Source organism: Ctenocephalides felis, unplaced genomic scaffold (assembly GCF_003426905.1).
Source record: "Ctenocephalides felis isolate EL2017-DRISC unplaced genomic scaffold, ASM342690v1 CF-g0.4_SCAFFOLD_01492, whole genome shotgun sequence".
NCBI lineage: Eukaryota > Metazoa > Arthropoda > Insecta > Siphonaptera > Pulicidae > Ctenocephalides > Ctenocephalides felis.
In genome coordinates, this window is record NW_020537646.1 from 21,797,745 (window position 1) to 21,814,320 (window position 16,576).

General features: G+C 26.5%; 1 protein-coding gene across 1 annotated transcript in view; it reads left to right on the top strand.

Moving 5' to 3' along the window:
- Nucleotides 1-2,701: 2,701 nt before the first annotated feature.
- Nucleotides 2,702-16,576, top strand: part of LOC113370422 (PDZ and LIM domain protein Zasp-like) — a 109,704-nt gene continuing 95,829 nt past the window's right edge. Inside the window, 2 exon segments of the mRNA XM_026611087.1 lie at nt 2,702-3,100; nt 12,900-13,004. Coding sequence (XP_026466872.1) covers nt 12,900-13,004 — 105 coding nt within the window. The 5' untranslated portion in view covers nt 2,702-3,100.

Here is a 16,576-nt window from a genome sequence, read left to right on the forward strand (position 1 = left end):
AAACATAATTAATTTTACAACAATTCTTTTTATGCCATTTTAATGATTTTGGGATCTGACGATTAAAAGTTAATTAAAAATTGTAATTATTTAAATGATTTCTCTACAAATAGTCTATTAATAGTGAAGACATTTTACAAAGAATATTGAAAGATTATTACACATTCAAACTATTGAAATTGAAAAGATTTCTTTGTCGTTTTTTTTTGAAAATGTTTTTTTTGTGTCTTTTGTCTATTAACTCTTTATAAAATAATTGATATAATAACAATTTATATAATTAATTAGATACTATTATTTTTTATAATATCACTACAAGTAATTAAACCTACTTGATCGCGGAGACATAAAAATGGATAAAAACTGAGTATTTTCAGTTTTCAATTTTTTTTGGTCTTAGCACTAGTCAGGAACTAGATTTACAGCCAGGACTCTTATTTTAACTATTTTAAATATATTTATTAATGAAAATTGATATACTCTAGTGTAAGACAATATTTTTAAGATTTAGTGAAATATTTATGACTACGTAGTGAATAATTATATGGCAAACTTTATTTTATAAAAAACTATAATTTTTTAAGTATTATTTCTTGAATAATTTCATATTCTATAGATTTAGTTTGACTAGATTTGGCATAAATTGAATTAGTCATATTTATGGTAAACATGGATAAATTTTTAAGGTTTGAAGAAAAACTGTAGAATAAGCTTTAACACATATTTCTTAATTTAAGTTTTTTTTACTAGTTTATAGATTCAAGTAAAATGCGAAAGTAGTTTGTGCATAACAATATAAAACTAGTATTTTTCTTATCGATACTTTTTGATTCGATTGATCGATGCTTTTTTCACATTTGTATGATTATAAGTTTCAGAAGATTTTTTTTATATTTATTTCAATATTTGAAATCAATAACTTAAACTGTTTTGTTTAAAATATATTATTTAAAACTATTGTATTTTTACTTATTTTATCGCTTACTGATATCATTGGATAATTATTTTTTTTGCTTATTAGTTTATAATGTTTTGAGTTTATTTTATCTCAGGTGTAATCGACGTAACTAAGTATATAAATGCGCCTCAATTTCATACTTTATTACAGTTTTGAGAGCGTGTTTAGGAAACTAAATACTATTTAATGGTAAAATGTATTTAAGATTTTATTGTACAAGTCTGAATTGTAAATATTTAATATATTATTGGGGGTGATTGTATATATATTTTATTCAATTTTAAGCATTAATGCATTTAAATTATGATATTTTTTCCATTTTGGAATTTGGGGATCATTAATTTGAATATGCATAAAAATATTCATTTAATTAGTTGATAAGTCATTAGATAATTCATTGATTAATTAAATTAATTTTTTATAGTTGAAATTATTTTATTTGAATTAGAATTATAATTGGATTTCTGAAATGAGTTTTATATTTCAAAAGTAGTTTTTATTGTGTATTTTTTATTTTATATTGAACGTTTAACAATTCATGTTAATATTTATCAATTAGTATTAAATATATAATTTTTTTTTTTGAATTGAATATCAAATTTCTAAAATTTGTATTTGAATACTAAAATAATAAAGTCATAAGTAGTGGATGTCTGTAGATTGTTGAGATCTATTCATACTGCTTAATACCACAAAACTGTGTTTAGTTCATACATAATTATTCTTAAAAAGTAATATAATATTAAAAATATGTCAATATCTTTTTACTATATATTTGTTCATCTGTGTATTGTAATAGATAATTCTAATTACATTAATGGATAATTTGAGTTTGATTGAAAATGTACTGTTAAAAATAATTATTTTAAATAAATATAATATATTTATTACTGTAAATTTCTTTTTCTGTGTATTGTAAAATGTAGTTATAATTTGATACAATAACATCAATAATTTAACAGAGTTCAGTAATAGAAATGAATTATATCTAAGATAGTAAGACAATCAATAGATTGGTTAGTGCTCAAATACAGCTTTTAAAGCATAATACAGTGGTATCCAGACTTACAAGTGTTTCGGAATGCGTGCGAATTGTTGCTTCTAGAGATGTTTTCTAGAAAAAAGTTAATGGCATAATGAAAACATGAAAAGTTTCCTAACATTTTCTTACCATGGAAATATATTGGATGTTTTATGATAGTGAATTATTTTGATATGTAGATAATATATAGTAAAGAAAGAGGTAAAACAATTGTAGAAGGTAAAAATCCTTAGAATAATTTATAAGCAGCTTTCTTAGATATGAAAGTTTGTGGATAAAAATCAACCCGAAAAATTTGCAGCAGTTTTAGCATGAGAGTTGTTCAACAAAACATGTCTAAATTATTTCGGCAGTGTCATGAATAGACAGGAAAAAACAATAATTAATTAAATAATGAACTTATTTATTTAATAGGATTTCAATGTGTTTGTATAGGAAAAATTACTTCGAGATACGAGCGATTCGACATACGAGCGTAGTTAGGAAGCGAATTAAACTTGTATGTATTGTTGGTACCACTGGAGTTTTGATTGCGATAAAGTGACAGATAAACATGTGTAACTCAGGCGCATTTGAAGACGCGTGTGTTGTGAAAATTTTAGCATTTTCAAAATGGGTATTATTTATAAATCTAGATAGCTCGCGTTTGAAAAGAAGGAAGGCTTAAGAATAAGATCGGCGGCACACAAATCCGCTAGAGAAGTTTTATATATACTATCCATATCCACCCGCCGGCTCGTTCCAACTGTTACCTAAGCCAAAGTTATTCTTGTAACCAAAACACACGGGTTTCGACTACAACGCATTCGAGTGCTAGCGCTCAACGAGTAATAATGGTCAGAGCGAAATATTGTTTTTAAAAAATTACGTCATACAAATATCGAATTACTTTTCAATCTAAAAATATCCCTGGTGAACATTTTTGATATTAAGACGTTTTACATCGAAATTTTTAAGTTTGCATTTTGGCGAAAATATTTGTTACGTGTTCGTTACGGAAGTTTGCTTAAAAACTCTGGTGAATTTTGAACTCAAAATAGTGTCTGTTGGTTTTTTTAATTGTTGTGTTGCCGTGCGGGTCGCAGAAATAAATTGGTGATGTAAGTGATAATATTTACCTATTTATATCTATTTGCAAATTTTTAATTACTTTAGTTACCAAAATTAAACCCATCATTTTTAGATGGCTTTCTTTAGTTATAGTGAGAAAGTTTCTGAAACAACCCCAATTTATGAACGATTTTATATGAAAATGCATACATTGGCCGTTTCTATGCGAAAATTTGCACAAACATAAACAATTATTCTCAGTATTTTATTAACAGTTTCATAATGCAACCCTTAAATTTGTAAATATTAATTTTTTAATTATATCGTTTTATCGTAATATACTTTCTATACATCCTTTTAAAAGGTAAAAAATCAAATAAAAATTCGCACCGCAAAAATATGCAGTAAATAAGACCAATCTTCAAGATAATAAAATAAACTAATTTGTAATGAAATAATTTTTTATTTTTATTATAAATTTCAATTTCGTTATAAATGCATTTAATCATATTTCATAGTAAACTTATACCACATCCGTTTCCTATTGACCATTCTCATTTTTCTTTCCTGCAACGGAAATAATTTCATTTTCAGTTAAAATACAAACTAATTAATTATGAAAGTGCTTAGATAGACAGTTATGAATCAATGCAGAATTTATTGCTGATATAAATACTCTGATTATTTTAATTACTTATAATAAGTTATTTTCTTGAAATGTTTATTTCTAGCCGAAAATAAAAAAAAACAATAAATAATTAAACTCTTTATTCTGTACGTTTTGGCACTGTATGTGTGTCATCATTCAGCATATTTAACAAAATCTTAAAAAGTTTTTTACAAAGTTTAAAAAATATTTTTAATGAAATAATTTTAATTAATAAGCTATATTATAGATGAATAATTAATAAGAATATTAATTATAAAATATTGAAATATAGAATATTAATTTATAAGTTATAGAATAGAAATATATTGGAAAATCTATTTCAAATACATCTATAAAATATAGCAGTATTTGTGAAAATATTTCAAATAGGAAATGGAAAACTTGAACATTGAGATATGCATCAAATATAATCAACAATATTAGATGATATTATTAATTAAATTTATACACTAATTTTATAAACAACAAATAATTTAAGTTATTTCATTGCAGTTATATATTTATTAATAAAGCAATTAATTGAATTTTATTAAAAATTAATTATACAATTAGTAATTAAATCGAACTCAGAAAAATCATTAAATATTTAAAATATTTTAGGAATGTATAATCGACTAGAGATTTTAATAACTGAAAATTGCAATTAATTACAAAACAATTAATTAATTGATTTTAATCATTATAATGTATATATATTTTATAATTTTAATGTAATGCATCTATGTACTATGTATGTATAAATGGATGTAGGTTTTCTGTCTGTGTGCTTTTTATTTATTCAAAAACTTTAATAGCAGTGAAAATTTGGGAAATTGTTAGGTATATCCCGGACAAGTTTTCGCACATTTTTATTGAAACCAAGTGGTAGGGGTTGACCACTCCGAAGAGTTTTTTTTTTATTTTTTCGGCCAAATTTTATTTTTTTTTATAAATTTTCATATGTATAAAAATACATAACTTATACTTATGCTTTTGATACAGCTCAACTACCAACTAACATTTGCTATTTTTCACCATAATAACGACATGTATAAAAATGGTTCATATTGTCCAATTCTGTTCAGATTTTTAATTATAAGTATAACACTAATATTATACGTTATAATATTAAATATTATTAAATAAAGTTTACAATTTTTCCGCAACAACTTTTAGAACGCTATGTATTCCGATTGTTATTTTTGAATAAACAATGAACAAAATAATGCTTACACTAAATAATATTTTTTTTACAATTTTGATCTTCTCTCAGTATGCCATAAAATTCATTAATATATATTACTCCTTTATTGAGCCGATAGCTTTTAAGCCAAATGTTACATTTAAAGCTTTTTCAAATTATTTTAAATAATAAATTGTTTTGTGAGCAATATAATTAAATTAATTATAAATAAAAATTGTATATGGCTATTAGTTTAATAAGTGATCTAATAAATGTAATACAGATATAAATACCTCATTTAATATTACATTAACATATTAAATAAATTTATTAAAAAATTCTTTTATTCTGTATAATGATTTCAAAGTTTATGATCGATTAATAATAAAACCGATATCCATTAAAACGTGCATCACCGAGTATATTAATAGAATGATTGCATACGATAATTTACAAGATCAACATTTATCTAACGGAATGAATGCCTTTTATTTTACGTAGATAGATGTTTAAATTAATTTTGTACACATGTGAATTATATAGGCAAATTAAATATAAATATTCCTTAAATAAAAAATAAAATAAAAATATTAAAAGAGATAATAGATCCTGCAAGAGACCATGTTATTACATAGTTTATATTTTAATTTGCGTTTATTTTACGTTGTGTGTTTATTAGCAATTTATACCAAACTAGAACAAATTTGTATATTTTTAGTCGATACATTAAAATTTGATTAATCATAAATCATGTGATCTGGAATACAGTATATTTGTTTATTTATTCGATTTATTATCTATCTGCATATGATATAAAATCAATTGTTCAGAATATACAAGAGAATAAAATCCAAGATTCAGTGATCTTGCTCTTCACAGTGTTGTGGTAAATATAGCATAATTAAAATTTATTTTACATTATCAAATTATTATCGAATGACTGAAAATAAAAATTATGTATAATTATTTAGATCATTTTTTTCTATATAATTAATTACATTATATGAGTCACACCTTTTGACAAATATATATGTTTCAAATTGTTTTGACGCCATCAACACGCATTTGCGTCTTGAAATGTGTGCAAACAGGGTTTCGAATTACTCAACGATAAATTGGATGCAATTTATATATTAGCAACTTTCATACAAAATTATAATAAAAATAAAATTCACAATTTTATTAAAAATAATAGATTTTTTTAAAAATTTTGTTCATTATCTGTTATAAATCAACTTGGTTTATATAAATATTTTTCTAAAACCTAATCAGATGTTATTGTAAAATATAACATTCTTGTAAAATTTGTAGTAGTAATAGTAATAAGTAAAGGAAGTAAGTAGTAAATGTCGTACTTTGATAACCTTGTAAGAGCTTTTAGGAAATTAAGCGTACCTACCCTTATTTTTGTTGTTGTTGATCGGTTGAGATAAATCACTTCCTTCCTAAATTTTGTGATGCATGTACTTTATCCGATGGTAAAGTCTTTTTTCGCAAAAAATCCGATTTGCTAATTTTATATTTTATCGCGTTTTAAGTCATTTTGAATCAAATGAGACCAAATTTGGAATATAATGTGTATGTGAACCGATTTTTGACCTTTTGTCGACGTAATCTCGAAAACACTGGGAAACTGGGTCCATTTCAAAAATTTAAAAGCCATTTGTGGAACTCAATAAAGGCTATTGTCGGTCAGTTTTTTGCGAGAATCGGCCAAATCCTTTCTTTGTAATTAGCAGAAAAGTATAAAAATTTTAAATATTCGAAATTCAAAAGATATTGCTTGGGAATCGCGTTGATTAATTTTTGGTAAAGATGGACCAGGCCGTTTCTGTGTCATTAAATGTTGAAATTTTTGTGTACGTTTTTGATGAAATTTTGTGTAACGATAGATTTTGTAGTCCGAAGTAACTTACTACAATATTATAGGTCCATAAGTGGTTAAATTGTAAAAATTCATCAAAGTTTCTGCTGTGCTTTTAAGTTATTCTTATCAGAATCTAGTCTATGCCGAACAATTATATACATACCGTGCTTCGTAGGTAGATACTGATTACAGTTGACGAAATAGATGAAATGATGCAGCATACGAAATAGATGAAATGAAATGTGTTAAATTAATTAATTTAAATTATACAATTACTTAGATATTGTTATGATAATAATTTAGATAAGTATATTTGAAAGACATCAATTGGAAATCGCATTGATTAGCAATGAAAGCGAAAATTTTATTTTCTAAATAACAGTTGAACTTTTTACCTAAATAGCTAAAATTCTTTTTAATTAATTAAGTTGATTATGTATACGTACCGTAAAGATCATCAACTTACCCTAAGACAAAATGCTACTTACAACAAGTTTCTGTAAGATCAAGTACAACTACAATCATGTGATTTTGGTTTAGAAAACAAAATCATTGCTTTTCATAATTTTGTGATTCTTGTAAAGTCATAATAAATATTTAATTTCCCCTAGGGTAAGTTATAGTAATCGCAGAAAAATCGAAAATGAAATTTTTTATATATCTTTACGTTCCAAAACTTTCTGAATAATATGGCATACCTTAGAAAAAATTGATGTGTGTGTGCGGATACAAATTTTTGTCAACGATTTCGAGAACACCGATCAACCGATTTGAATAATTAAAAAAACATTCGATTCGTATTGATAAGGAGACGTGCTGATTAGTTTTTGGCGAAGGCAGGTCTAGCCGTTCCGAAGATACGGGGCAAAAAGTGCCAAAAACGGTAACTCAGTTTTCAAGAAAACGGAGCGTCCGATTTTAATAATTCGAAAAACATTTTACTTGTATTGACAAGATGAAGAACTGAAGAAGGCAGATCCAGCGGTTATGTACTCTCAATAAAAATAAGTATAAAAATGTCAAAAATGTTTATTGGACATATGTACATCAAATAATCAGATACTTTATAGAAATTTTAATAATGTGTAAACATTTTGTGTTCTTGGTTCCGCACCAAGATTTTTAATTACGGTACGGGAAGTTCCAGCAACTTGCCTTAAGGCACGATGCCATGCATCCCACTAGTTTAGAATTATTTTTCAAATAAACTTTGAAAGGCTTTTCTTCAAAATTATTTTTTTAATTCATTAAAATGTGTTTCCACGTTCCTTTCCGCGTGTTTTGATCTGGCGCGCGGACAGGGCGACTTCGACGTTCGATCTATTTCCGTCCCAGACTCTGGCTGACTCCGGGCCGACGCTAAAACTTTGCACTGCGCTGGCCACTGCTATTCGATCGACCCAGGGATTAACTATTATATATGAGCCAAGAGAAATATTTTTTGAACACGGATTAAGTTATATAATTAGAAAGAAATTAGTTAAATCGGTGATGTATTTGTTACATTTTGTTAATGGAACGTTGAACACACTGGGTATCATTTGCATGGTGTTCGATGTCTACAAATAATGTGATATGCTTAATCTCTTAAGAAATTAATTTAGTTACTTCACTATAATCTTCAGCAAATATACCTTAAATGCTTTCACATATTTTTGTATATATAAATTACATTAGTATAAATTCATTTTATTTTTTTTCTTATCTTTTTGGCTTTAATAAAATGGGTAGTTTATGGCTTTGAAATGCCTTTCAAGAGCCGACAACTTTATACAATGCACATATCAATAAATTTAAAATTATGAAATACCTCGCGCCAGTGTGCCATTTAATAACACATTAAGGTTTGCAATAAAAGATAACTTGTTTAATGGACCAAAGCTTGATTTTGATATATAAAATAAAAAAATAATATATATAATATAAATAAAGTTTAATATAAAATATTATTGCAAAGGTTAAGAATTGTGTAAATTTGAATTATTCTTTTAATTTTTTTTTTGACTCTGCGGTATTTTAGTATTAGTCAAAGATGTGTAATTAAATACTAAATAACCAAAACTGTGAAGCATATATTCAACAAATAATTGCAAAAATATGCAAAGAACCAGTAATCTTCTATTTCTGCTTCACCAATGTATACAACGCGTATTATCGGATGTTATACTCTCAAGTTATATTATCTTAATTTTTTGTAAAATTCCAAACATTTTTCTTGTGATATAAGATAACAAGTAAATTATCATCCGCCAATCCCACTCGAAAATGATGATTGATGAGTATGAATGCGATAACCGCAATTTCCAATAATATGAGTCATTGCTTGTTTATTGACAAAATTTGCAAAGAACTGATTTCAGTTCGTTAGAAAATCGCTATTTAAAAATTTACTGAACAAATAAATCAATGGTCAATATTATGAAAAAATGACGAGCAAGACAAACATTAAAATGAGTGTTAATTTGTGTGACCAATGAAGAATGAGATGAGATATTTTTAAGAAAAATTTGAATGAGTGAGTAGATCTATATGTATTTGCTCTAACATTTCGCAAAAAACAATTTCAATGATAATTACAATTTAACTAATAGAAATAAAAATTTACTTTCTCAAAATTTTGTATGGAATTTCGACTTTCAATGTTGAAATACTTTAACTCATTGAATGCACAATTAGCACTTATTTAATATCTGGGCGGTTGCTCTGATTCATGTTTCACTCTAATTGTAAGATTTTATTTATTTAGTAGCAGATAAAATATCTGTTTATGATATCATTTGTTATTTACAATGAAATATTTAATTTTCCTCCTGATCATTTATAATATATAATTACATTTTTAGCAGTGCTTGAACGTTAATTGTACAAATATACCTTATTTGCTTTATAACATATTTTTTTAAATATATAAATTACATTAATATAAATTCATTTTATTTTTTTCCCGTATCTTTCGTACTCTAAAACTGAATCATTTTTAGCACTTTTGCCCCGTATCTTCGAAACGGTTAGACCTACCTTTGTCAAAAACTAATCAGCACGTCTGCTTATCAATAGCAATCGAATGTTTTTGGAATCATTCAAATCGGTTAATTCGTCTTTCCGAAATCGTCGACATATATCAATTTTTTCTAAGGTATGCCAACTTGTTCAGAAAACTAAATTGTAAAAATATAATATAATAGTAATAAAAAGCAGTATATCAATAATAATGAGTGTGGAATAATTTTATCAATTAGTTATTAGTTAGTCAAAATATTTTCATACACTATGAAAACGTGATGTTGTATTTGGCATATAATTTAAAGTTTTACTAAAAATTAACCATCTATGCGTGAACTCTGCTTATTCCCCGAGATGCAAAACCAAAATAAGATGTCATTAAATATAGAACATATTCGTTTTCTTCTTGTAAGATTCTGCAAACTATATACGTATTTGCATCTATATTGCATATAAACATTTGCTCCTTCGAGAATAAATTAGTCAAGCCGGCGACGGTGAAGCATTTGTTCTATTTGTGCGTGCCTTACACAATAATTCAATATGCATTTTGTTGACTTGTGCAATGGCACACTTTTAGCCCTTGCGAACAACCAGCACGCGTCCTGTGAATATACACACGTAGTTTTGTAAGACTCCACAGTGGCAGTATAGAAAAAAAGTGCAACAGAAATTTAGAGTAAAAAACATAGAAAAGCTTGAATTGAAACAAATACTTCTAATTAAATTTTTATATACTTTAGATTTTTTGGTTGGTCGCTGAAACTTATTTTTTTCAGACAAATTATAGAAATAACAAACAATCGATATTTGAATTAATTATTTTTTATGTTTTGCCACTGTATGTGTGTCATCATACCGGTAATTCTACAAATTGTACAATTGAAACATTTTACAAACAACTTAGCAAATATTGTGAAAAAATGTTTATAAAAATATATAGATACATCACCTGGAATTTTTTTGTTGTATTTTTCTTGATATGGTTTGCGTATATTTTTACATAATTTTTTTACAATATTTCGTATTTTTAAATCGCCATTTTTTAGAATTTGACTGAAATTCAAGATTAATCTCAATTTAATTTTTGAAGGTTACAATTTATTTATTTAAGATTCGAAGAGTTTTTTTTCACTCAAGTTCTAGAAAAATGGGCTTTTTGAACTTAAAATATCAATTTTTCAGTACAAAATAATTTTATGTAAATTATATGGATATAACAGAATAAAAGAATATGTACATTTTCATATAAAACAACTATTTTTACAATATTTAGTCATTTAAAAAAAATTCAATCAGCCCAATTTTTTAGAATTTGAGTGAAAAAAAGATTAAATTTGATTTTTTTTTTGAGATCACGATTCAAATATTAAGATTAATAAATTAATATATCCACGTTCTAAAGTTATCAGTTTCACAAAATTATCATTACGTCTGATAATAATAACTTTCCAAAAACATATTCGTAAGCTTGCACATATTTCACAGCCGCTTCCATTGCTCTTTTAATTTTAAACTAGCTCAAAATCTGTTGGCTGTTAACTTTGCAAAAAGGTAAAAAAATACATCCTCCGAAACTCTGATTCTTTAAAGAAATTTAATTTCATATTCATTTTTTGTACAGGACACTTTTACTCAATTGAAATTTTCTTATTTAAAATATAAGTAATATTGGTAACTCCCACTTATTGTCTATATTTTTTTAAATTTGCAAGTTATCTTGTGATTATTATATAGTGAAATAAAAAAGTACGTATTTTTAAAAAATTTTGCAACTCTGCTGTGTCCGATGTGACACCACTGAAAAATACATGGCAACACTAGCCTATGTCGGAATTTCATAATTTATTTCCGGCCGAGGATATTCATATATCTTTCGATAAACAGGTAGAATTGTTGGGAACAAACTAAAATCATTATAAAAATGCTAATGCAAAGGAATGCGACGTACATTAGTTATGGCCGCAAGATCAGATTTTTGCAATGATATAAATTTTAGGGTGCAGTCGTCTTGTGCTCGGGCCACTAGTGGAACAAAAGTATCTTTTAAATGCTAAGGTGTAAGTTTGAATACCTCTAATTACCAAATAATAAGGTTGGTTTTAAGGTGAAATCCGTATCAGAATTTAATTATATTTTATACATTTTTTAATGATAGTATATTTTTTTTATTCTCTTTATTGAATTACAATCTGTCTTTACAAAAAGGAAGACATTCAGTAGTTTTGATGATATATGAAATATTAAACATTAGATCTAGAAGGTTACCCAGTAGTAAGCCTTTTTAATGATAGTATATATTCATTCGTTGTTGTCACGTTTGTTCAAATGCGATTTATCGAAAGATAGGATGGAATATATTTTCTTGCAAAAACGTTTTCATGGTTGTGAAATTTTACGCAATGTAACAGGGAAATGAAAAACTAATTGATAAATTGAGAGTATATTATCGATTTCTGTAAAAATACAAGAAATTGTGTTTATTTAATTAATTGTTTTATGCTTTTTATTTTAAGCTGGTTTAAGTATATGTAGAAGTTTAAACACATCATTTGATTTTTGTTCATATACATATATATAGTTTAAGTTTTGATTTTCATCTTGCCCTTAAATATTTTTAAAACAATTGTGATTATTTTCAAACATTTTTCTTTATTATTATTTTTTTTTTTTTATTTTTATTTTTATTGGCCTCGCTTGCTCGAGCATTTAGCCACCTACAACATATTTTAATTTCATTACAATATTTCAATTTCTTATATAAATCCTATTCTTCTTCCTATTTTATATATCCTATCCTATTCTATGTACTCATCAACATAACATCATTCTTCTTTTTTCTTCTTTTATTATCTATCATTATATCTTCTATCTTCTCACATCTTCATTACTTCTATTCAATTTAATTTTTATTCTCAAACCTTTTTATATACGTTAAACTATTTTTAATACTATTTCAAACTATTTTTAACATTATTTCAAACTATTTTTTAACTTTTATTTCAAACTATTTTTTAACAGAATTTCTATATTATGCCGGGGATTCGAACTTCGAACCTTCGGCGCGTGAGTCGGAAACGCTACACATGAGCTAATTCCGCCACAATTTTTCTTTATTTAATTTTATTTTTTTTTTATTTATTTCAGATGGCACAATTAATATCAGTTCGATTAAATCGAGGAGATGCTTGTCCGTGGGGATTCAGACTCCAGGGTGGCAAAGATTTCGGCACTCCTTTGGTTATTCAGAAGGTAATTTAATATATAAAATATATTGCCAATATATTTTCAGAATTTATTTTAAAAAACTTCTTGTTTCTTTTGAAACGCTGATGTTATGTCAAATGGTCGCATAATTCCATATTAATTAATTAACAATAAGGAACATTAAAAGGCCTAATGGCAATTACGCATCATTCCATATTAATTAATTGACAACGAGCAATAGAACGGAAATTAATTTGCATCAATTTATTTATATTGTCAATTACTTTAATTTCAAAACTTGTTTGTATGAATCTCGTTAATTATTTTACTTATTCATGAATGAAATATTGCCATGCTTTATATTATTATGAACTTCATTAAAGTAACGAGACATACAATTCTAAACCGCAGACATCTCATAAATAAAATGAAAATAACGATTGAAATATGAACATATTTACATAATCAGAACAGTCCTAATCAGCTCAGTCCAGGAGAAAGATACATACAAATCGTCTGTGGTTCGTGTTTATTTATGCAAATTTCAAATATGTAAATATTATTCTACTTTTCGTTATCTCCAATTTCGGAAACAGTGCAACAGGTTTTACCTGCATCGTGTCTTCCTTTGCCGCGCATCGATATCACATCACATGCGTGAACATTCCGGGTTTATATGCGATCGCCGACGATATTAATATTGATAGTTGGGTACAAATTTAATTTTATATGGGAACTGGGTCGTGTGTCAGAATGCGCGCACTGAGGAAGTTTAGTCTACTCTCTTCGTAGTAAAAATATATTTCCGAATATTTTCATAATCGAGTGACCGGAAGACGATTTATTTCAACATTTTGTTGGCTTGCTTGGTCTCCCATTGGTTGCAATATCCAATAGTACTTCATTTTGTATAATGTATAAATGCATTACATAATTTTTTTCTAACTTGACCTAAAAGTATAATTATATTTATGGAATTGCAATCAAAGCCAAACAGTAATCCCGACAATCAATTAAAATCCAATATTGATATTTCTCAAATAAATTTCAACATGCTTCACGGCTCTTTGAAGAAACTATTAAATCAAATTTATTATTGTTTTACGACACTAATAAAATGTCATGGTATCATTTCTCTGCAACAAAGAGATGCAGGGATCGATATATTGTAACAGACGTGGCAATAACAATCGATTTTGTATTTAGGAATTTTTTTTATTTTACCATGTAATTCACAACTGTCTTCAGTCGACATCTAGTAAATCTAAAGATAATATAATTAAATTACATATGACAAATAGTTTGACAATAGTAGAAGTAGCCAGTGTTGCTTCTACTTCAAGTATTTATGAAATTTAGTACTATTTTTCGGAGTGCATTGTACGATAGTATATATATTTTTTTAATATCTGCGCCTATTCCATCATGGAACATCATCAAATTTTTGGCAGTACTTAAAATGTCTAAATCGAATGCCAATCCAGTGATTGGACGTTCAGGTATGAATTGTACGATAGTATTGAACAAGAATTTTCACGGTAAATTGTCCTAATACCAGTTTTCTTAATATATAGTATAGAAGTAATAGTTTTTAATACTGTTGTAATAAGAAAATGGAAATTCTATGCTTTACACATTGGTTTAGTGTCCACAATTTATAGTTTTCCATGCAGTATTCGGATTAAATATAAATTTTGATGCATAGCTAAAGAATATTCACGTATTTTTAGTATAATAACCGCTATTCAATAAAATGTTTCAGTATTTTTAATTCAATTTTGGAACATTAGCGAATTTTTAGCGAATGCCGATCCAGTGATTGGACGTCTTTAATTTCGTATTAATTTTATTAGCTTTGCACTTATGGCAAATATGTGTTTTGCTTGATATTTTCAAAATCAATTCCTGCAGTTTCATGAGATATCTAAATAGCTGCTTCTTTGCAGTATCTAATTAATTTATTTATCTAAAATTGCATCACCTTACTATCAATATAGCAGTTTCTCATCAATTTACGTCAACTTCTGATTTACGCACTATCTCACTTGGGCTTTTGGGCTTTTGAGCTTTTGTTTCGACTTTGTCTAACTTTTTCTTGACATGTGCTTTTATTCTTCTTAGTAACGAACATCAGACTTCTTTCCAAGCTGGTGACATCACATAATGTAATTTAAGGATTCTAAAAACAAATCTATTGCTAGAATCGTTCGCATTAAGCTGCATAAGTTCACATGCCCTTTTGTGCCACATCATTTGTTACATTGGATACACATTGCGCATGACTTAATAATACAGATCATTATAGCATCTATAAGTCCGAAACAAATTAATTATAATTTATGTAGTCGAAGCATATGATTCTTATATGGATTTGCTGACTAAAGTTAGCTATTGATATCACGAATTCAATCTACATTCTGACGTGTTGCCGATCATTACTCATCTTGAATTATTGTTTGCTCTATGTTACTTTTATCGATATGTTACTTGCATCGCGAATCACGTATGAGGTGTTTTTATCACTAATGCCGATTAATAGTTTGAAGCTATGCGAGGTTAATATGATAAGATTCTGAAGTGATGCCAACTGATATTTAATATAATATGATTCATGGTAATGCGTGGACGTATGATTTTAATCAACAGATATTCAATTATAATATAATGATTATCTATTGTTGATATAAACAGTAGTCGCATTTGTTTGTTGCTTTAGTTCATTATAATGATTTTCAACAATATTTCAAAATTTACAATTTTGTAAAATAATTTACACTTATATTTATCAGTTACTGTGTAGTAATTTATTAAAATATTCATCTGGTAAATACTTCATTAAAATAATTTATTGTTAAGCGCTTTGGAAATCAACCCATAAAATGCTACGATTCGTATTAAAAGCTTTTGTAAATTTAAACTATTTTATTACATTAATCGTTTTGAAGCTTTTAGTCACATAATAATATTAAAACTTAAATAAAAATGCTACATCCCTTTTGCAAATAAAGAATAATAATTCGATATTGTATATAATGGTAAAATCAATAACAAGTGAGATGTTAAAATTTAAAATCGTGACAATATAATTTTGAAACTTTTATGAATTTTAATAATTAAACTACTTTCCGTGATTAATTTTACAAAGCTTTATCAAAATCGTGAAAAAAAGTTTTAACAATTAATTACTATGAAACGGTCCGGCCTTATTATTTTGATATTTAATATGATGATATTCATTTAATTCAATTTAATTGTGTGACGATTTATTCATTTTACAAAAATCATATTAGGCAGAAATTGTGTTCTCGGAACTTAGCAATGCATAAAATGCAATACAAGACGTTATAAAAATATTTACATTGCTTTTTAAAATTGTTTTACCTACAGAAATGCATACGTAGCAAAAAATTATACGATCATAATTATACGGAATTATGTTCTAATTAATTTCAATTAATGAATTTGGAGTATTGGTGAGAATAATTTTGTTTTTCATTATGTAAACGTATTTTCCACCTTAAATATTTGAGATTCTCCGTGGCTTAGGGGTTAGCTTAGCTTTGGCTTTTCACTTGGCAGGTTTCTGATTTGATACCTGTCTCGAACAGCCTGATGTC